Source organism: Watersipora subatra, chromosome 3, assembly GCF_963576615.1.
Source record: "Watersipora subatra chromosome 3, tzWatSuba1.1, whole genome shotgun sequence".
In the NCBI taxonomy this organism is placed as follows: Eukaryota; Metazoa; Bryozoa; class Gymnolaemata; order Cheilostomatida; family Watersiporidae; genus Watersipora; species Watersipora subatra.
Window position 1 is genome coordinate 55,415,633 of NC_088710.1, and position 23,441 is coordinate 55,439,073.

The 23,441-nt window shown below is 34.5% G+C and overlaps 1 protein-coding gene across 1 annotated transcript; it reads right to left on the reverse strand.

Annotated features, from left to right (window-relative positions):
- Window positions 1-1,020: 1,020 nt before the first annotated feature.
- LOC137389921 (transcription factor E2F5-like) lies at window positions 1,021-17,928 on the reverse strand. Its single transcript, XM_068076105.1, has 9 exons — window positions 17,749-17,928; window positions 14,895-15,004; window positions 11,276-11,437; window positions 10,121-10,229; window positions 9,692-9,748; window positions 6,195-6,428; window positions 4,334-4,433; window positions 3,412-3,534; window positions 1,021-1,667 (listed from the first exon to the last, which is right to left on the reverse strand). Exons 1-9 carry the CDS (start codon window positions 17,923-17,925, stop codon window positions 1,552-1,554), a joined length of 1,188 nt encoding a protein of 395 aa, XP_067932206.1. The 5' UTR covers window positions 17,926-17,928; the 3' UTR covers window positions 1,021-1,551.
- Between the last annotated feature and the right edge of the window lie 5,513 nt (window positions 17,929-23,441).

The following is a 23,441-nucleotide window of genomic DNA, read 5'->3' on the forward strand; positions in this document are numbered from 1 at the left end:
GGATGACCAGAAGTAATGTGAGGGTAATAGACTGGCCAGCACAAAGCCCTGACCTGAATCCCTTTGAAAATCTTTGGCAGCGTATTGGTGTGATAGTCAGCAAAGATAAACCAAAAACAAAATGGGAGCTCATAGAAAAGATTATTCATGCTTGGCATCACATCATCACTCCTGAAGAGCTCAGAAAGTTGGTAAACAGCATGCCTCGATGGTGTCAGATGGTGATCAAGAATAAGGGCTGGCCAATAAAATATTAATGCTCAGCTCAAGACACCTTACCAGTCCTTCTGAAGACCAACAATAACCCAACGGCCCTTTTCAGGGCCACCAATTTGTATAAAAGAGTTTGTTTGTATCCTATTTTATCAATCTTCACTAACAACATTCATAGCCTGCAATAAGTCTGCCTTTTGGTAGATCCACCCCCAGCGATAAAAATCTGAGAATATTTTCAAATATTTGGCATTATCTTGTTCTTCAGAATTTTCCCTTTCAAATGATATATATTTTGATGGGGTTGAGGCACTTAACTCCAAAGAATTTCTTAGACAACAGCATATAAACATACATATTTGAAGATTTAACTGGTGATTCCAAGTTTATGCACACCACTGTAGAGTAATACCACCTGATCAGTTGATAGTAATAATACATATGTACAGTAATACCACCTGATCAGTTGATAGTGATAATACATATGCACAGTAATACCACCTGATCAGTTGATAGTAATAATACATATGTACAGTAATACCACCTGATCAGTTGATAGTAATAATACATATGCACAGTAATACCACCTCATCAGTTGATAGTAATAATACATATGTACAGTAATACCACCTCATCAGTTGATAGTAATAATACATATGTAGAGTAATACTACCTGATCAGTTGATAATACATATGTACAGTAATATAACCTGATCACTTGATAGTAATAATACATATATACAGTAATACTATAGCACAAAAAACCAAGAGATGCTTAAAAAACTAAATCTTTATTGTTTGGCTGTATTTACAAATATATACATGAAATTTGTAAAACTGTACAAAGAATTATATAGCCAATAAAATTCAATACACTTCCCATGTCTACATCTGAATGATTTGTGCAATATTGAGGTACATGGCTTGCCTGTTGCCAAATAGCATATAAATAATGAATTATCTGTTGCTTTCTTCAATGTGGGGATAAATAAATTAATGGGGAATTTGTGAGAAAACAATTACTCATTGCTAAAAGTTAGTGGCGACATGGAAGCAAATCTACTGTGAAAAGTAAGCAACTGATATTGTCGAAAATAAAATCTAAAATAAAACATAAATGGTTGACAAAACCAGTACTTGTCCGGCCATTCTCCAGAAAAAAAGTAGCAAATAGCAAATATTTTCTGATATTACGGCGCACATGAAAAAGGAAGCGTGTCACTCATTTTAGAACACCAGAATCTGTTGAAATGGGAGAAAATATCTAATAAATTTGCATGGCTTTCTAAAGATTGAGCAAATGATTAGCGAGGATGAAGAGAGGTAACGGATTGTGCTTTACGCAGGGTAGTTCACAATGTCAAATAAATCCGCTACCCCTTCTGTGTCATCTAGGTTAAAGCAATAATCCCGTTCACTAGGTGGTGGACTGAGTCTTAGAAGTGGCGAGAACACTGTAATACAACAAGCATACACATGTGAGAACATTCGTAGATATGGTCATTACACACAGTATATATTGCAATTATCCAACTCTATGACCTATTATTCTCTGCAAACAAATTTAATACTGTTGTGAATATATAGAGATGAATGACTAACTTTATATCAACATTTGAAAACTTCAATTGGGAATTGCAACACCCTTGTACAAAATAACACAACTCCTACTTTAGAGACCATTTTAACCATGACCATACAATTTATGAAGCTGTGTAAAGCACGGGGTGCTTCTGCGCACTCATTCACTCCTCTTAAATGATTTCACATTTAGTCAAAAATACAAGCAGATAAACAGCATGCAAGATTTGTGTATTCAAAATGACAAAGAAAAAGGTTTCTCTAAATATGTGAATATTATGTGCTTAGCAACAAATATATTCAAGCAGCTTTTATTTTACACTCCCTTCTGAGACTGTTGCTATACATGTACATATCCCATTTTACACTTGAAGAGTTGAAAAAACAAGAGTCTGAGCACACTTGTGACTGCTCTATCACCGTCTTGATGGAGAACTGAACTCATGATAAATGAGTTGAACACTAGACTGTGTTCGTAGCAAAGACAGTCAATCCATGCAATTAGTGAGTTTTAACATACTTCAGGAGAAATATTCAGATTATTAGTCCATTATGTGTCTTTGAGCTCATAATCCCAACTTAAAAGGTTTGTGTTTGTAATGTATCTGCTATCTGTTTAAACATTAAACCGTTTAATGTTTGACCAGGCAAAATAATTGATTTATATAATAAAAGAGTTTTGAACTAGAAACCTAGAACTTCTTAGACTTCATGCCACTAAACGAGTAAAAGAAGTTACACCCAAACAGACACAAACTAAACAACTTGCTAGATTAGAATTATGAATATTTGCAAGTTACAGTAAAACTTGTACTCAGATGCCTTAACATACGAGTATTTCTATCATACGATGTAAGATATGAGCAAATGCATACCAAGTGACTGCCAGCATATGGCATTTCAAGTTTTTTGAAGCATCGCAATTTCGTGAAAGAAAATCAATTGAAGGAGAAAATTAAAACGAAACTAAAAATTGTGAAATACAAAATAATCAACAATTTGTAAAACTAGTTTAACCTTCACTTAGCCCAAATTAGAGTAAGTTATACCACTTCTCTCTATCACCACCTCTACCTGCACACACCCGCATCACCAAGCCTATATTATGTTCGGCCATTTTTAAGGTCAAGTAACACTGAAAGTCTCTTTTTATTGATTTGTTCTTTATCAGTTCATTTTTTTTCTACACATTCATTTTATTGCTATGACCCGCAAGCACCAGTTTTATTGCTATGACCCGCAAGCACCAGTTTTATTGCTATGACCCGCAAGCACCAGTTTTGGGGCTGTAGAATAATTTGAGTGAATTGTTAATTTAATTATTAATTAATTATAACTGAATTATAATTTGAATGGTTTCACGGTATATTTTAACCAGCGCATGACGAAGAGTGGAGTCAATGACAGCGGCCTGCCACAAACAACCATATTACACTACATATGAAATAGCCAATAGCTGACAGGCACAAAGGTAAGGCAGAAATACTCACAAATACTTTATAGGCTAGATAAACTGTATTGTTTATACAGTTTATACACACACAGTTTAAGAACACACGCAGTAAGTACGCACAGAATAAGTACACACGCAGTAACTACGCACAACTAGACACTTACACTCAGATGACATTAGCTCATCAACGCTGTACTCAGTCTGGTGTGTATTAGAAAATATTCCTCCTGGAGTGACTAATTCTGCTTCCTCTTCTTGCATGTCTCCCTCCTTTATAGAATGCAACACTGAAAGACATGAATCATCAGGTGTATGTAACTGAAAAACCTATGTTGGAATTTAATAACATAAACAGACTATTTTAAAGAAGAAATGGGAGAATATTTTTAATAATCAAGCAGTGAAAACCTTTTTTTCACTTTTTAATAAAATAAATATTGGATTTGTCTCCCCTAAACCATCGACACATTCAATTGCTGCAACTAAATATCGTCATAACAGACGAGGCAATAGTTTCCCATAAACTAATGAAATTGGACAGTTTTCATATTTCAAGGTATGCAAAAAAGCAACACTCGCCTTGGTTGGCGTAGCATTTAGGCTCACTAAAAATAATAATGGCCCAAGCATTTCAGATTTGGCTGGCCACTAAATAGTGACATGAAATGCAACCAGTGGGCATAAAATAAATGAATTTCCTACTAAAAACTTCAGAAATTTGCTAACGAAACAGCCACAATACTGGTTAGCAAATAGAACTTTGTTGTTTGATATATGCTTATAATTACAGAAAAGGTCCTTGAAGACATCAGATCGTATACACTGTATACCATATTGTGACTTGTGATATTGTGACTGACCACATATGGCGGTAGTTTATTACCAAATTACGGCAGAATTAAAAATATATTTTCCATCCACAATCTTTTTCACAAAAGCATATCAGTTTCACTGTGATATCTGAGTTGCCTAGGCGAATAAGTTTTACCTTTCAGCAAGCTGAAGTTTGCCACAAAACCTTATAAAATATTTGAACAACTACACAACACGCTCCTACATGTATATGAACCATCAGGTTGTCCCTACCATTATTGATTGATATAGAAGATTTGGTGCGTGGTGAGGTCCTGAGCCTTGTTTTTGGTGAAGTACCATTTGTTGATAGGGAACTCTCACGTATCACAGACTGTCAAACAAACACAATTCTATTAAGGCTTATCGTTCATATACAAGATCTAATAAATCGCATTCTGCGGCTTCACATGAAAAGGTCAGGAGTTACTTTCCCTCGTGTTAAGGAAAAGAACGCACTGCTGAAACTGCTAGGACCTTCAGTTGACCAAATATGCTGTCATCAACAAGAATACAAACAATATAATGTGAGGAGATAACATGAGCCAAGATCTTTGGTCTTCAAGCACAACAATTTTATTTTAGCTTTTCAATATTTGAAGCAGCAAAGAAGTGACACAAATATCAGGGTCATGCTTGACTAACCTGGTGACTCATATTCTACAAGCAATAAATTTTTTAAAGTGTCAATGAGACAACGCTATGTTGAAGATTTTGTTCCTGGACACTCGGAAATAAATTAATGTAATTAAATCTGTCGACATACTGTACTTTATGTTCATCAACTGTGTTGATTCACATTTCATCACTGCACAGCATATTGAATCCCGTCATTCAAATTGTTTGATTACCACCAATATGATGCTCAAAAGGACATAGTGAAGGAATATTAAAATCGTTTGAGCAGTTAATATTGTTTTGGCTCTCATGAAATAGGCCAAACATTACGCGTTGGCACTCAAATCAGTCCACTACATTGACTATTAGTAGCGTGCGAACGTTCACTTTTTATCCTTTGCCATACCATACATGATTTCACATTAAATTCGTATTTGTCTGCCCATTGTCACAGGCATCTGGTTGAATTTAGGTAGGGAAACTTAAATGAATCAAGTTCTCTGCTCTAGTCGCATGATGAAGCTTCGTTGAATCACAATCTAGAAACACTACTCTTTCACCTTCTCTTGAAATTGATGACTCATTCCACTTCTATCGACTGGAAAACCTTTCATAAAGCTTTCACTACACGAGGTCAATATTAAAATTACAAGACTACTATTCTTTTTCAGAAAAGCCCGCACCCTATCAAATGGGTTTCAACAAAATAGGATTTTGATGCTAGATAATCTTTGTACCAGACTTCAACGGCCAAGAAAAATGACACTGACTCCTATGATGATCATTTGGTTTTGTTTTTTTTTCTCCCAAACCCAAAAACAGTTGAAATGGTACAGAGTATATATCTATATATCATATAGAGTGAACATCTACGCATTTGTTTGAGTCAATTTTCTTGCATTTTATTTATGAATTATGCGACTGGGCAAGTTACTGTTTATCAAAAACATTCAAACATCGTTATGGCTCTTTCTCTGAACACCCAATTTGACAATAACGACTGCCATCGGAGTGCAGTTGCGTTTGAACAATACATCGTTTATCATGAATCTAAAATGCAATTGAAACTACTATTAAAGATAAGCATTTTTCATAGCTGCTGTTTCCATAAATTACTAGGGGTGGTGAAATACACGTCAAGTTGTACGGTGTAAAAATATGTCAAGAAGCTGCAAGACAAACTTCAAGTAGTCGGAGGCAGTAATTCATTTGATTTTCAATAAATGATGGCTCATGCTGAAGGAGCCAAATTTAGTGTGAAACTACAGCAGAAGGTGTGACTGACTATCTGGCAGCGACAGTGCTGATTAACACAGCATTAAAAACCAGTACATGGTATTCTGAAATACAAAAGTGATATTGTACAGTAACCTTCTTGAGATACCACACTGGACCACCATCACAAAACCATCAAATTGTTTTTATTTTTGAGAATGGTAGACTTGATGTTGTCATAGGCTAGGAATGATGAACTCACCACTGGGCTGTCGAGAACAAGTCTCTTGGCGGAAGGAGGGTCGGTGCACGAGGAAGGAATAGACATATATGATGAGGGTGAGGGAGATAGCTGTACTGATAATAAAGTCTTCTCTTTTGGGGGAGGTACCGGAACAGCGACAGGCTCAGAGCCTTCCGAGTCTTTATTTACTAATAGCACATTTATAGGTCCAGAGTCACTTTTTAAATGTATTTGATATTTCCTTTTTAAAACCTGTAAAATTAAGAAAGGATAAATATAACTGCATGTGTATATGTTAGTGGTAGAGAGGAATACTCCACATATGCACATGACTAATTATGAGGCCATATATTTATTTTCACCACAAAGATGGCTGCTCCGCATACCTAGAGACATGGCCTGTGAAGCCAAGGTCATAGCTGCTGGAATACTGGCCATCCCAGCTCGATGTGAATGTGTTTCACTGTTTAACTTAACAAGTTCGACTGTCGGTTGCTCTAAGAGGATGTTGCTAATATAAATTTTTGCTTATCATATCATGCGTCTAACAAATTGACTTGTATATGCAGAGAAGAAATTAAAACAAGGTTTCTTTAGTTACAAACTCTACTATATGAGAACGCATCAACGGTCATTGTATGAACAAAGACAGCTCCAAATTAATGACAAGATGATAAAAAATGTTCCCCAAGTCTACCCTTATTTTTCTCTGCTGTTCTTCCGCATTACAAGAGACATGATATGATAGTGGCAGAGTTTAAACAATTTGGAATATTATTACAAGACAGCTTTATTTAATCTGGAGCCATTTCTTATGAACAAACATTTGTAACCATTTTGCCATAAGTAGGCCATGAGCATGAGCGCAGGTCAAGGACAAACTCAATGTACTGTCTTCATAGTTATCCAGCCAGCCATCTTCTTAGATAAGTTGATAGCTATGGTTAATGCATTATTACCATGTCATTTCTTTGGTTAGTGGATTTTGTAGAACTTTGTAAAAGGTAGACTAATATTCAACATTAATAAAACAAATCTATATGTATTTCTCAAAGTACGTCACCTGTCTGCATTCCGGCTATAGTTGTTAAAATCTTGATATTAAAATTCTGGATTCGGATGGATGTGAACTCACGACCAATGCATCAACAAGTTTTTTATCCAGACGCTCTACCACTGTGCTAGACCGGCATGGTAATCAGACACATTTGTATATACCGCATACACCATGCGCGGTGCTAATTATTTTAGCTTTGCGTCCACGCGTTACGATGCCCCTGTTACGAAATATTTTGGGAGCTAAGTTTATGCAACACGATGCTTCTTCGTTTTTTTTTCATTAAGGCTAATTTATTTGGCCCCACGATAGCGACAATAATTTATCTCCAACTTAAAATTTGGCGATTTGTGGACTGATTATATACAGCGGAACTTTGGTTCTCGAATGCTTCAGTTCTCGACCAACTCAGTTTTTGACCAAAGATTTTGAGATTTGTTCGCCTTGGACCTCGAACATTAATTCAGTTCTCGACCAAACCGGAGCATGCGCATTGGAACTGGAACAGCTCTGGAAACAGCATGGAAAAATTCGTTAACAAATGGAAAAGCGATTTACGATTCATAAATTCTTTACATAAAGGGAGGAACCATCTAGGACGACGTCTCCTCCGCTGAAAAGATTTGCTAGGGAGATAACCCCTCGAGTCGAGTTACCCTAAATTGTTTTGGAGGAGAATTTTCCTTCAAAGATGTGAAGTGAATGTGCCATTGCTGTTTATATTTTCTTTTTGCTACGATTTTTGATGTAACTGATCTGTTGCATTTTTTTGCTGTTCCATTATTAGTTTCTCCAATTTTTGGTATTGCATCTTAACCTTTAATGTTTTTGATGTTTTAAGAGCCAATCATACAAAATGTTTACTTTTGTTTTCTTTTCCATCAACTTAAATAAAAAATCTTTTATTAATATTAAACACGACCTATAGCTACCCGTTTTTATTTATAGTATGCAGTATACAGTACAGTTTATGGTGTAAAATGTAGAAAAAATACTTTACCGAAGTTGTTTATTTCGCCTTGGAACGGATTAAAATTTACATACACTTATTCTAATGGGAAAACTGTTTCGGATCTCGAACAACTCGGTTTTCAAACAACCTTCTGGAATGGATTATGTTCGAGAACCAAGGTTCCACTGTACGTTACTAAAAGATATACGCCGCTGAAAGTTATGAAATCTTAAATTTACAGTGGTTTGAAAACCTTTAGTTGTTTGATTTATTTTTAATTTAGTTGTCCTGCACAAAACTTTTTCCTCATAATATGAAGTTTGAAAGTTACAGTTGTTGGAAAAGTTTGAAAACCTTTGCAGTTGTTTTTATTTTCTCTCTTAATTTATTTCAACTACACAAAACACTTCTCCCATGATAAGTAGTTTGAAAATTAAAATGGCAAATGTTGTTATATGTTAAATACAAATCATTTTCTATCCAAAGACTTTTTATTACCCGGGCAATGCCGGGTAGCACAGCTAGTCCTACTACGAATATAATAACGAGTGCTTGATTATCATACTTATTGCGTCCTACCGAAATCTAGATAACAATCAAATTTTATTTGTGTTCTGATCAAACCTGTCCACAAATTACAAAAGAAATGCATGCCATAAGTCCTAATTTCAACAACACTAAAATACAAAAATAACCTATTTTCCTTTTTCACTATATATAGGCCTATACACTTGCACGAAGAAGGGCATATGCAGCAGTAAGAAAGCTTCATTGGCAGCATTTCAAGATAGACCGAGGTAGACAAATAAGGATAGTTTTTGGCATAAATCAAAATATATAAAGGTTTATGAAATGTAAAGGTTATGAAATTTATAAAAATAAAATCATATGATTTTTAGTAATTTAACAATTTTAATACTAGAAATAACCGTTATGAAAACTCATCTCTCTTGTCAACTTTAGTATGAGCAAGAGCTTGATGCTTCTTAAGTGAGTCTTACTATGATATTAATCAAAACTGATAGTTCAGCAGCATGCATGTGAAACAACATATCCTAATGCATGTGGAACAACATATCCTAATGCATGTGAAACAACATATCCTAATGCATGTGAAACAACATATCCTAATGCATGTGAAACAACATATCCTAATGCATGTGAAACAACATATCCTAATGCATGTGAAACAACATATCCTAATGCATGTGAAACAACATATCCTAATGCATGTGAAACAACATATCCTAATGCATGTAAAACAACATATCCTAATGCATGTGAAACAACATATCCTAATGCATGTGAAACAACATATCCTAATGCATGTGAAACAACATATCCTAATGAACGTAAGCATCAGGAAGTTTGCTTAGTAGCATTTCAGATTAACCTGAACCCAACCTAATTTTAAAAAACACTCCTTACGCTACTTTTTAATAAATCTAAAGGATACTGAAAATTTGAATGAAAAAGAATCTTCCCTTTTGTAGAAAATTTACTTACATTTTGTGTTCTCAAGTCAGAGGGTCCTGCAGTTGTATGATTAGCACTGCCCATCACCTGCAAAGTATGGTATATAAATGATTAGCACTGCCCATCACCTGCAATATATGGTACATAAAATGTCATCCCATGCCTGCACCTATGACATGTTGAATATTACTAAAGGAGTGGTGACACCAGATTGTCAAAACAAAACATGTCAGAATATTATTAATACCAATGAAATGCCATGACTGAATAAATGCTCATTACCCCATATGTTGCACTTGCTGCAGCAACCTAGTTACTAGCAACTAACAACAACTAACAACAACTAACAACAACTAACTACAACTAACACCAACTACTAACTAACAACAGCTAGTCAAGAAGAAAAAGAAAGTAGATTTGAAAGACTAGTAACAATAATAACAGACAATAATAACATACACCCTCAGGAACTGGCACCTCTAGTGTCGTGCCAGAAGGAGCCTGTATTGCGAGTAATGTCCTTTCTCTAAAACTGTTGCAGATATCTTCATGCGTTACATACGCTACTGTGCAATGTGCTAAGGAACAATTCTTAGTAAAATGTTATCATTAAATAAGACTACACAAATTAAAGCAACAACAGAACAAACTAATCAAGAAACAAAGCGATAGACACATCAGATCGGCATGAACAAACAAGAATATCCGACTCCGAGAACCCAGCTAGTCTTCATGATTCATTTGAGTTCTCTATCAACAGAACTCAAATGAATCACAGATAGAGAACTCAATTGAGTTCTCTATCTGTGTATTTGAAGTCATGAAAGATAGAAGTACGATATACGTTTAGAAAAGGTATAAAATTACCTCCAGGAAACAGCGACAGACCCATTTACACAAGGATGGAGAAGCAAGGTAGGACCATTCAGCTATACTATCAGACAGATAACTATCAACAAGTGATTTAATATATGACACACCCTCCGCACCTTCTACTAGAGTGACATGTAGATATGATCGTAGTTAGCCAATTATGAGCCACTTGAAGGTAGAGCTCATAGGCACCCAAGAGGACATGAATTATGACCACAAATGTACTGCCTACTAAAGATTACTAGACAGTGCTTGCCTTTCTTTATTAAAAAAACTATCTTCAGTTGATTTAAAAAATAGAATCTACACAAAACTTTAGTAGATTCTAGCAGAAAGTATCATTTGCGAATTTTTTTATGTTTGAGGTGATTTATCTGCCAAGAATGTTTTGAAATTAAAATCTACAAAACTTGATCGCAGTTAAAACGCTCAGAAAAAAATGCATGGAAAATGATGTCACTAGTTGTTATTGTTGCGATCAAGTTTTGTTGATTTTAATGTTGTAATATCTTGGCAGTCAGACCAGCTCAAACATAAAAAAAGTCGCAAATGATAGAAAAATAGCGATAATTTTTGATAAAATGTATTAAAATTTTGTTGAAGTTCATCTTTAATTCATCGTGGAAGCTTAAAACATCAAAAAAATTGTTTGTCCCGAGCGCTAAAAGTAGAAATAGGAACAATTCCTCATACGATATATATATATATACGATAAAGATTGGAATAAATAGAAAAGGATATTGATAGTTCAGTGGATCTTCAGAAACATTTCGAAGATTCTGTTGTAAGTGTTTTTTCTGTTGGTCTAAAGTCCGCTCTTGCGCGTCTAAATCGTCTATCTCTTGTTTTAAAGCAGTCAGTCGACTGGCGACTTCCCCTGAAGAATTGCTAGGTCCTGCTCCTCTGCAAAAGAAAGAGCATTAAACTATGAAATCACTGGCTGGCTAATTTTAGCCATTTCTGTTGAGGGCCACTTTTAATGGTTCCGCAATTACCTTCATACACATGCCTGTATGTCACAGCGAAAAGATTTTTGAGCAAGTGCACTTCGGAGTCAAAGCGTCTGGTAACATACATGTATAACGCTTATAGCGCACCGAAACAGGCGTGTCATAGGAAAAAAGAATAAAACACTGGATATAAATTGAAATTGTTAAATTAAAAATTGATGGACATGATGACATATCTGCGAGTAAAAAATTGTACTTTATTTCTGCTGATAGTGACTTAAGATTCAAGGACAATGACCAGCATTGTTAACAGGGATCACCTAACAGTGTTTATCCCAGTATACTCTATATGAGACAATTGCAATAGTTCAAATACACAAGAATACCTCAAGGGTGGTGATATAAATGTGTGCTGTTCTCATGACTATAGGTGGAAGTGGCCCATATTGATTGATATCAATAGAATATAAGCAGTATGTGTTACCAAGAAAATAATGATAAAACCATTTAAAAAAACTCTCAGAACGCATCAAGCAGATACAAAACCGCTTAAGACTAGCGTATGTTCAGATGCAACTGAACAAAAGGCCTATCCTATTACCAGACCAAGTTTCAGAGAAAATTGGTAACCCGAGTTTTCCAGGTTCTTGATACCCGTACCCAAATCAAATACGACACCAAAGATAGAATGGAAGCTACCTGAACGACTATGATTCATTAGGGTAACAAATAATAAACAATGAATTACTAATTGTCTATTCAATTTGGGTCAGTAATTCCTTTTATAAATAAATGTAGAGACTCGCTTAAATCTATTACTGTTGTGAAATAATCAATGGGAGGCTCCAGCGATACGTAGTAGTTTCTTGAAACGGAAAACTTTTGGTACCCAGCTAAGATTATGATTGGTTAACACAGCCTTGTTTGTTACTAGTATTTGGTTGCGGCGTACCAACCAAATGCTATAGTTCTGGAATTATCTTTAAAAAGATTGTGCTGTGCTTATTTTGGGTGAATAATTCTTGCAATTTGGTATAACTAAACGTACTGTGGTGACTAAAAATTATGCTTGCTGAGCTAAAAACAGTTTATTTTATTTTGTTTATATCCTTCCCATTATTTGCTGTCTAGTAGGTATCAGTTACTGATGAGCAACTTTTTTGTCTGATAAAAACTCTTGATTGCAAAAAGATGATTTTCGCAATTGTAGCCTGTTGTCAAGGAAGACACACAACTGGGCTGTAACTGGATGTTTGCATCATTCTACATAGCCACTAAATCACACAACCGCTCCAGTACAGACATCGGCATTAACTCGATTGATACTGAAATCATCAGTACACCAAGTACCTCAGCACATAACCCGACCCGAGGAAGGTTTACTGGAAATGCTCTATAAAAGTTGGGCAAATACACATGTATATATCACTCCTGATAATAGCATTGAGAGGGTTTTTATTGCTACTTGACTACAGACACCAGAAAAGCAGTGTAGCCTGAATAATGCGTAGGCTTGGAGATATAGGTGGCGATAGCAACTTACTCAAACTTCGATTAGGCAATGTCCAAATTGAGTTGGTTAATTTATTTTCATATTTTGTTATGTTTAATTTGTAGAATTGCTAGCACCTTCACTGTCATTTAAAACAGCAATATTTTGAGAAACTTTAAAAATTGGACTTGGAAAATTACTTTGGGTTAAAATTTGGGTAAGTCAAAATTGGACTATATTTGGAAAAAAATTTTTGCAACAAGTTCTGTCACAGAAAGTGGTTAAAAGAGGCCAATGACAAAATGTAAATCTCTGCTTAAAATATCCTCAAGGAAACTTCTTTAAAATCTAGTATCAACTAGTTTGAGACAGTTTAAAGACAACTGTGTGTGACACAGTTTTTAGACAAAAAAAGCAAATGTAACCTCTAACAATTGGCATCCTGCGTAATAGAGAGCCAGACCTCGAGAGACACAGTTTATTAGTTCCAAGACTTTCTTTCTATGTAAAAACTGTAACACGCTGGAGCATATACCATAAGAATACACTGTAGCTTATTTCAGAGCACATAACTATATGGTAACGCTTTAATATATACCACAGTTAATTAAGTATACCTGAAAACACATTCTTGGTAAAAAAATCTTATGTTTCACAGGTCCCTTTTTTTTATAAAACTACAAGGCTTTGAGAAATTTTCAATGCTTTTACGTTGAAAATTACTGGAGATGTTGAGTCAATATTTAAAAACCAAAACATCAAAAACGACAATATATAAACTAAGTTAGCCGAAGCATCAGTTATTCCGAGTTACAGTAAGTTATAACTTACTGTATAACTTACTGTATACCTTACCGTATAACATACTTTAACGTCATCATCACTTCTACAGCTGAACCTACACATGGTCAATACTAAACCTCCATTCGCATGTCTTTAACAAAAAGTAACATCAGCAACCATGTGTTGATTGCTACTCTATGTAGTATTTTAAATTTAGTTCTATACGGGTTATATAACGTATTTTTTTAATGATATGTTAACTACCTGCTGTATTTATTAAGTAGTTATCATGGGTGTAGGACACATTGAATGAATTAGTGTATTAGTAAGAGAATATTGTATACAGCACACGAATGTTTTAATGTACAAAGCGCATCTCATAACGAATTAACTTCATAAGGAAAGGTTTGAGGTTACTAGTTACGAAATTAAGAATTATCAACTTTTTTATTCTGACTACCCTAAGAAAAACCAAAGAACTGGTTGTATTATATATTTAACCGTAACTTCCACATTTATGTGAATGCTTTCCAAACCAACATTTCATTAGCATAGCTGTTCAAGCATTCAGTGAATAGGTCATAAATTTTCCTTCTGCACAATATTTCACTTGACCATTATATAAATATCGGAGGCATAATTCTCAGCTTGTGGGCTCGCACTTATATTGCTATATTATTTTGTAATGAGGAAAGAAAAACATCAAAATTTTTTCTTTGAATTGTTCTGCACAGCCACATGATTTAAATAAGAAAAATCTTTCTTCCAAAGTATATTTTTCCAACTCAAACGGCAAAATATCCACTCCATGAATTTCCAGCCATTTCACTTGCATTCCTCATGATATATAATGTTCAATATTATTACCAATTTAACAATGGGTCGCACCAGAAAAAGGCAGCAAGAGAGAATAACTGCTGTCATATTCATTTAAAAATACGACTATGATGCAAATTATAGTGATTGCATTACCTACCACCTAAGTAAACGGCTCACAAAGTTTTTTTTAGCAATATCACGCTTCATATGCAGTGACAACCTTGGTTAAAACTAGTAAACCAACTTTCATGTGATCCTCAGGAGTATTTTTAACTCCTTTGTTACAGAAACCATTATAAATCGTAATTCTACTTACTTCCATTGTATGCTGTTTTTTGATCGTTTTTCTATCAAACCAATTCCTTCCAGAACATTTGTTATGTCATATATACGCCTTTTCTGTTTGACAGCCAAGACATCTGCTGCCTGCAAACATATATATGTATAATCTTCAATAAATTCAACTTTAATAACAGTCAACTACAGTGTATTAGTCACCTGACGAGGTCAAGGTATAATTTATGAATGTTTTTCACAGGGAGCCAGTGACAATAGCTGCAGCTTTACATATTATAGCTGCGCTACCGCTAAAGCGCCCTCCATTTCAAGGCAAATAGAAATAACATTTTCAATGTGCTGAAATGATAGTTAGCATGCAGTGATCTCTTCATAATAGACTACATGTGCCTAAATATTGATCACCAACATACATGTAGATGGCTATGTTAATTCAGCCTATCAAAAAACGTTTTTTGCGTAAAAGCGAATGCCTTAAATACCTTAAAAGTGACTGCAGTAAATAAACAAATCCTGCTGTGATCTCACCAGATTTGTCACTCTCGAACATAACAACAGGCTAACAATACTAATTTGTAAATTAATAACAGAAATAACAAGCAATCTTCAAATTTTAATACTTCCCGCGAGGACAATCTAAGTTAGATTAGCGTAGGGACAATGTGACAATGTAGTGCGATGTAAATGGAATGAAGTAACTTCTTTGAATCTAGAGCATTGTGCAGATCAGTGAAAGAGAAGTGCTTGAATGAATGAAATGAATAAGGTGTCAGTTAGAACTGAAGGTCCATTGTTTCTCTATACCAGCTAGTTCATACTATTCACACGCCACTGTCTTTTCATTCACACATTGTATTTCTTCCAACTGTCAGCCTCCTTACTTACCGCACAAAATGAGCAGAGTGTGAATATTTGTTACTCATTTCCAAGCAAAGAAGGCGCAACAATAGTTGCTTGAAACTACTGCGTCTGACTGTAATTGCAAAGATTGGCTGTCATCTTTGCGAGAGTTGTAATTACAAGTTTTTGTTCAAAGTAAATTAAATTTAAATCATAAATTATTTTCGAAAGTATTCATCATTTTTCCAACTGAATACAATACAAGCTGTTGTTTAAGGTTAAGTAAGAGTGTTTCTATGACTCAAGTATCTTACGAATATATACAGTAGAACAAAATCTATTTCGACAAAATTCACGTTACAAAGATTTTACGTTATACAAAGCATAAAATGCATGTAAATAGCGTAATCCGTTCCATGATCTTCCAAAAATCACCCCATCGGCTCTTCAAAATGAACAAAACTAAATTTAACTTTTCAAGTTAATACCTGTTCAGTAACTCTGGGTATTATTGGGTATTGAGAAATTTTCAGTTTTTCTTATCGTTTACTCTTGGTTTAGAGTGCATGATTACAGTAATTTTATGTTAAAGTAAAGAAGAGTGCACACCTTTAATGTCAATTCCAAACAACTTTTTCACTTTTTTCCTTTACAGCAAGGGCCATGCTGCAAAGAAGAAAAAACAAATTTGGATATGCCTAAAATAAAAATAAAATAATAAATACACCTATACACTGTATTCTCTCCCAAGTGCAGCAAGAGAGTGATACTTTTAAGGCTAAATAAGGGAGTCTAGTTATTCAAATCGAATTTGAGAACTTGCACAGCCTTGATGATTCACATTATTTACAACTTCTTACGTGCTGTGAAACAAAAACAACAAATTCTTTACATTCAGTGACATTTACATAAAAGAAGATTACATTGTAGGGGCATCTTGATACTATATTTAACAGATGATGTGTTTTAGTATATAAAAGATTTTGTGGCTAATTTGGGATTTTACTAAAGTGTCAAACTGATTTAACTTTGAAATCTTAGTAAACAAATTTGTTTCAAGATTCAAAATAATCCGAATAATCCGAATCCTCAAAAACTGATACTCATAATGCATCGATCGGAATGTCATAAAAGGAGAGTGTTCTAATATATAACTGGTAGTGAGATCTTAGCATCAAGTAACTAGCTAGCAAAATATGTCAAAACATCTTCATGCGTGCTAGACAAGCATAAACAAAATAGAGTGAAATGAGATGAAAATGCAAACAAAATATAATTGCTGTTGGTGAGAAACAATGTTTGATGAACAAGGTGGTGGTCACGCACCAAAATGGCAATCAAATCACAACTACAGCATCGAGCAAAATCTAAGAAGGTTTTATAACGTCAGACATTAACTATTCATATTTAGATATAGTACCATACTCAACATTACGTGCAAACAATTAACCAGATATCATTTGAAATTAGATTGATCCGAGACAGTCCTGAAAGTTTTGGTCTATGCTAGGTATTACAAACTACTTCATGCCACCATGTTTTAGCACCTAGATAAAAAACTAACACTTTGCCTAAAACGATCCCCAATGTTTTGTTACAGGACAATACAGTACAAATAAAAATGAAGCTAAACTTGTATACATAGATTTCCCACTGAATCAACTAACAAGCTAAAATGTTTACTAATGCAAAGCAAGATATGTAAATAAACAAGCGTATATTACTACATTGATGTACTGTATGTTTACAAACACCATTCATATATTGCCATAATCTTTCTACCAAAAGATTACAAATATTAAATAATGCAGATAGATGTTGACATGCTGAGCAGATGGGTATGCTTTTATATACATGTATTTGCATGCATCAGGACTTGTGTAACATATTGGAGCATGTCACACGAGGTGGAGAATTTAACAGAGCAACAACGCATTTGCTTACTAAGCCTCTTCGCAGAATTACGAAAACATAAATCGAATGATGAAGCTTATAGGTACTACACATTATAGGCAAAACGTTTTTCGTCTTACCGCTTTGAGATCTAAGATTCCATCTTCAGCTGATTGCAACAAAGCAACAAAACGCGATGTTAACAATCCTAAACTTTTTTCGTGCCGGCTCACTCCTACCGTACTCTCCTGTGATGGCGGACCGTCTAAACTAGCTTCTAACTCGCTATCTACTGCTGATGCTCCGCCAGCATTCATCTTTTTTCCATCTGAATGCAAGCGGTTGTTTTATGGGATTGTGGGTATTGACCGTTTTCAATATCGAACATGTGAAAATGTTTATGATTTTATTAAAATAACTAATAAATTAGATTTTTTGTAAATATAAATTTAATAAACCCAAACACTGTAGTATAATAAAAACGTTGACTAAAAAAGACCAAAAAACTTTGATATTATAAGGTAACGAAATGTGAGAGTTGTTCTCTCACGAAAAAGCTTCAAATGACATGTCAATAAAGAGGTATTAAAGCCTTAACTAGGTTAACTTATAATAAACTCCAGAAGCTAATTATGTAACAAGTTCTGGATCAACAAACTAACGATAATAATAGTAACAGCTGACTAATGATACCAGATTTGTTATATCCCACCAAGGGTCTGACATAACAGGAATTTGAGGTGGAGCAAGCTTCTCTTCTCAAAATCAGGTACCCAACCAGGACACCCTAGCAGCAAAAAAATAAAAATGCTGGGAAGGGTATAAAGCAAGAAAATCATATGAGCATTTTAAACTACTGGTAATGAAGTGTCACATAGCTCCTAAAAAATTAATGCAAAATAACAATATTTCACTATAAAATAATTGCAGCCAAGAATTCTTGTCTACTTTTTTATAATGCTATAATAAGATTTTTTTTTTAAACGTCCAAAATTTCATAAATATTTTCATAAAACCTGAAGACAGAAGCAATATTTTTATGCTGACGATTATTCAGTAAAGATATCACGTATATTAATTTGCACATTACACAATCCGGCTAGAGTGGCTACTTACACTCAGGCCTCCTACCAGAGACCTGTGAGCCAGTATCTACATTTATAGTCACTATAAAGCTTTTTTATACTCAGTGAAGGCTTTTGATAGACCTCAGAGCCATGATTTGTACAACTCTGAGTAACTCCCATATACTTGTATCCTTCTTCTTATCCTTGATGGTACTTGTAGGCAACCTGTCTTGATCACATGACCTTTTTACAGAATTAACCTATCACACTTCTAAATGTCAAAGGTCATTTTAAGGTCATTGCTGAAGATTCTTTTAAAATGAATTATTGAGTCTATTTTATTTTTCTTTTTCGGCATACAACTAGATGGTATCCATGTAGAAGCGGTGTTAAGAGGATTGAGTCATGTAGAAGGGTAGAGGTAAAAATGCATCTTCTTTTTAATACGACAATTGATGTTGACACTTATTATTTTATTGCCATTTGCCTCTAAGCTTAGTCTTTCAATAGAATGAATAGATCATTAATGCCACCAGCTAGCGGTTGATATTCATGTTCATGTTAAAATAGAGCCTCTAGACCGCCCCGAGGCAGAAGGGGAGACCATCAGGATCAATTGGTGAAAAATGGTTAAATTCTAAGTTCGCGAGTGGTGTTCGGTATAAAACTATTTAAAAATTTATCACGGTTACTAGGAATAGCCAAAGGTTTTCCCTTAGATTTGGTCCGTGTTTGTGGAGGATCATCCTTAAAACAAGTGACAATAAAATCGTTTAACTCCTTAAAGATAGGTCTATTGATTTTATAATAGTATGTAAAGTTTTAACCCTTTGGACCTGTCTACGTTTTTTCAAAGTCACAAGGCCCAACTGTACATTGTACAACCTGAGGCACTCAGGGATCTATATATGAGGAATTGAACCATACGCATGTTTTGTAATCAATCTATGGCAATGCCAAATTTGTGTTTCTTCTTCTGCTATCATGAGAGACTAACCAGTCTACCGAAAAGTGATGTTTAGAATCTTGGATGTTACAACCAAAACCTTTCTGAGCACCTACCATGAATGAGTCAATATGATCTTTCAATTTTTCAACAATGATCCCTCAATACTTGCTTTTATTTTGTTCTGCAGCGGCTGGGAGCCTTGAGAGTATTTTACATGCTAAATATTTCACCATCCTGAGTTTGGCTTAACGATGGCTTTTTTATATTGATCTACTTTATCACATTGTGTCATCATTGGAACTGTCTATAACATTTTAAGATAAAAGGTTTGTACATATCTGTTCTAACTTTAGTTCTTACACTCTAGTTCCCTCTTAACATTACTTCTCTTAGTCTGTTGTTTCTTAGAGATAGTTAAAAGGACAACCCTATTTACAGCTCTTTCATACTTCCCCTGTAGAGGTTTATTCTAAAAGCAGCACTTCATGAAGTTCAGATTATTGGTGTGAATTAATTCCATTTTAGCATTTGTATCTCTCTTCACTCTGCCATGAGCTGGTTCCACATTTGACTGAGTAACCTACAGAGCCAGCATGGCTATAATTGCTTCTTTCATCAGTTGATGCTTTTTTTGCACAACATGTAAATATGTACGATTCTTGCCCATGGATCCTGTAAAAAATATAGTCAGTGGAAACTTAACTTAAAAGCTTATAATTACAAATCAGCATAACTAACATCTGAACCACATACAAGTGTATAAATAACTGTAAGTATTGCGATAAAACTATCATTTTTTATCATGGACTATAAAATGGTAACCAGCCTTCACTTGTGATGACCAAACCAATTGCAGCAAAAGAAAAGCATCACACAATGATTTAAAAATTACTTTGAAAATACCTACAATAGCACCACAGTCAGCTATATATAGAAATCATTTCACAGCCAATGTTTCAAATGCATATTTTTTTCACACTACAAAGGTTTTGCTATTAGTTGGTAAACTAGTAATTTTCAAATCTCTATTAGTGCTAAGTGTGCCGTATTATTATTTTTCTCTAGTTTTTTCTTTTTATCTGTGTAAAACCGGGCAGATTGGCAGCGCTCGCACCCCTGAGGTGCTGATGTTCACAGGGGGGGAGGGTTGAATCAATCCTGAAGACAAAGAAAGTGTATTTGTTTTCTCAACAACATGTTTTGATCGCATAATAGCGGAGAAGAGGCCAAAAAAGTGAAAGATTTTAAAGGGAATTGCTTTTTATCTGTTGATGATGTGGGAAAGTGTTAGAGTTTTCTTAGAATGGCCTTCCAATAATATATTGTTTTCATATATTTCACATATGGCTGTTTTCCATTGTTTTGAGCCTTTTTTGTTTGAGTTAAACCAGAGAGAGCTCTCTGATTGCCTTCGTCAGTTGTAGGGGGTTCAGCAATAACAACGAATAAGAAAGCGCTAGTCTGAAAACTTTTCTCCTTTCATTAAGATGGAACCTCTTCAATACATTAGGTTACTGTACAAACTGTACTTACTTTAATAGTAAGTACAGTTCAAATAATAACTTGGTTTATCAGTAATGACACGATAAGCACCTGTACACTTAGCACCTCATTTTGGCTATTATATTGTACTGCTTTTGTAACAATTTTACTCAGATTTCCTAATCCGTTGCTGCGCTTGCTTCATTACTCTAAATAGCAACACCTTGTTCCCCTTGGCCATCTCAAAAGTGAGGCATTGTTTAAGCACTCAGATTGCTTACAGCGGACAAATGTTAATATTTTAGTTACAGGAGTCTTGTGAAGCTCCGTAACTCAAACATTTGGTGCTCATGCAGGAGACCTGTTGCTCAAAACCTGGTAAGTCTATGTTAAGATGTGTTCTATAGGAACTCTAATCATCTTGCAACATTCAGGCTTGAACTATTTGATAAAACCTGTAACTCTCTTTCGAACTAGGAGGGTCAGAATTTTGGGGGACACATGTAAGAGAAAAGCTCATTTCTTGATTCTTAACTCCAACTTTTTGACATTGAACTAAGAGGTTAGTAAGTTTATGACAAGCTAGAGAGCAATAGAGAGCAGTAGAAAGCTAGAGAGCACCTGTTGATAGACAATAGAGTAATAGAGCTACCAACAGGTGAAAGTTTTAAAGTTTCTATGACATGCTACAGAATAAGAGAGTTACCAACAAGTGAAAGTTTGTGAGTAAGTTTATGACAAGCTACAGAGTGATAGAGCTACCAAAAGGTGAAAGTTTGTGAACAAGTTTATGATATGCTACAAAACAATAGAGATACCAACATGTGAAAGTTTGTAAGTTTATGACATGCTACCGAACAACAGTTACCAACGGGTGAAAATAATTCTGGAAACATTGAGTAAGTATTGATGAATTATAGTTATGGCACTCTTTGCTTCAGCACACGCCGTAATCTAGCAGTGAATTTGGGCAGCAATCTATATAATTATACTAAATGAATGCCCGGGGTAAACCGGGTAATAAAAAAGTCTTTTGAATTTGTTAAAAATTTATTTGATATATACAACCTTTACCATTCTAACTTATAAACTTAATATTATGAGAAAAATGTTTTTTTGTGAAGTTTAAAGGAATTAAGACAAAAAATAAAACAACTGTAAAGGTATTCAAACTTTTTCAAACAACCATAACTTTTAAATTTCATATTATGAAAGAAGTGTTTCGTTGAAATAATTTATGAGGTAAAATAAAGCTGTAAAGGTGTTAAATTGTAAATGTGAAATCATTAGCAAGTAATGGCTAAATATAGTCTGTTTTGCTACGATTGCAATAAAAAATTATTTGGTATACAATTATATGATTTTCTTTTATTTCAGTGTTGGCATCATAAGGCGCAAAATATTGTATAGATGTATAGAGTGGTATAGAAACCCATAGTAATTATCTAATGCAATCACTTCCTAGTAAAAATCATCAAACTCATCAAAAAACAATGTGTTAACCTTAGTAACTGTAGTTACCTACAATAATTTTGTGCATTTTGTGGTTATGATCTGCAAGAAATGCAACATTACAATGTTATACGTGCAGAGTTCTTACCTTCAAGACAGACGTGTAACATAAACACTGAATCTAACTTATATGAATTTAGCTTACTCAAAACATACTTGAAGAAAGTTCAAACTTTAATTATGTTTAGTAAACTTTAAACTAAAATTTCATCATTTATTTGTTTGTGAATCCGTTTTTACCATAATAGATAACGCTGAACTGAGAACTGAGCGGCAAAATAGCATATCGTCATTTATGTAATTTCGTTGTGATATCGTATGGCGGAAAACAAATTTGCCCTAGTATGGCAAGTAAAGCATCGTGTTTGATAGAGTTGGGTGAAAAATATTTTATAACAGGGTCATTATAATATGTCATTTAGCGTGTACAATTGAGAAAAGGGTATACGGTATGTGATAAGAGCAACTGAATTCTAAGGACTGTGTAGTTCAGTAGTTAAATGCGTGGTTAGAAGCTTGCGGTTGCAACCTCTGTGAGCTCAAACCCAGCACGTAGTAGCTTTTCATTCCAAAATGTTAATAGCTATAGCTGAACAGAAATATGATGACAAACTGAGATTTACACATATAAATTACAGATGTCTGGGTCAACTACTATGTTCATCGATTGCTAGAACGTGCTTCTAACATTAAACTGATAGAGTTGGTAAAACTTTGGTAAAATGTTGGTAGACTTTACTTTCACTAATATATCTTTTCTATTAACCACAGCCAGCTCTAGTTAGTATTTTACATTTTCATGGTGAACTCCAAGATTTTGCAC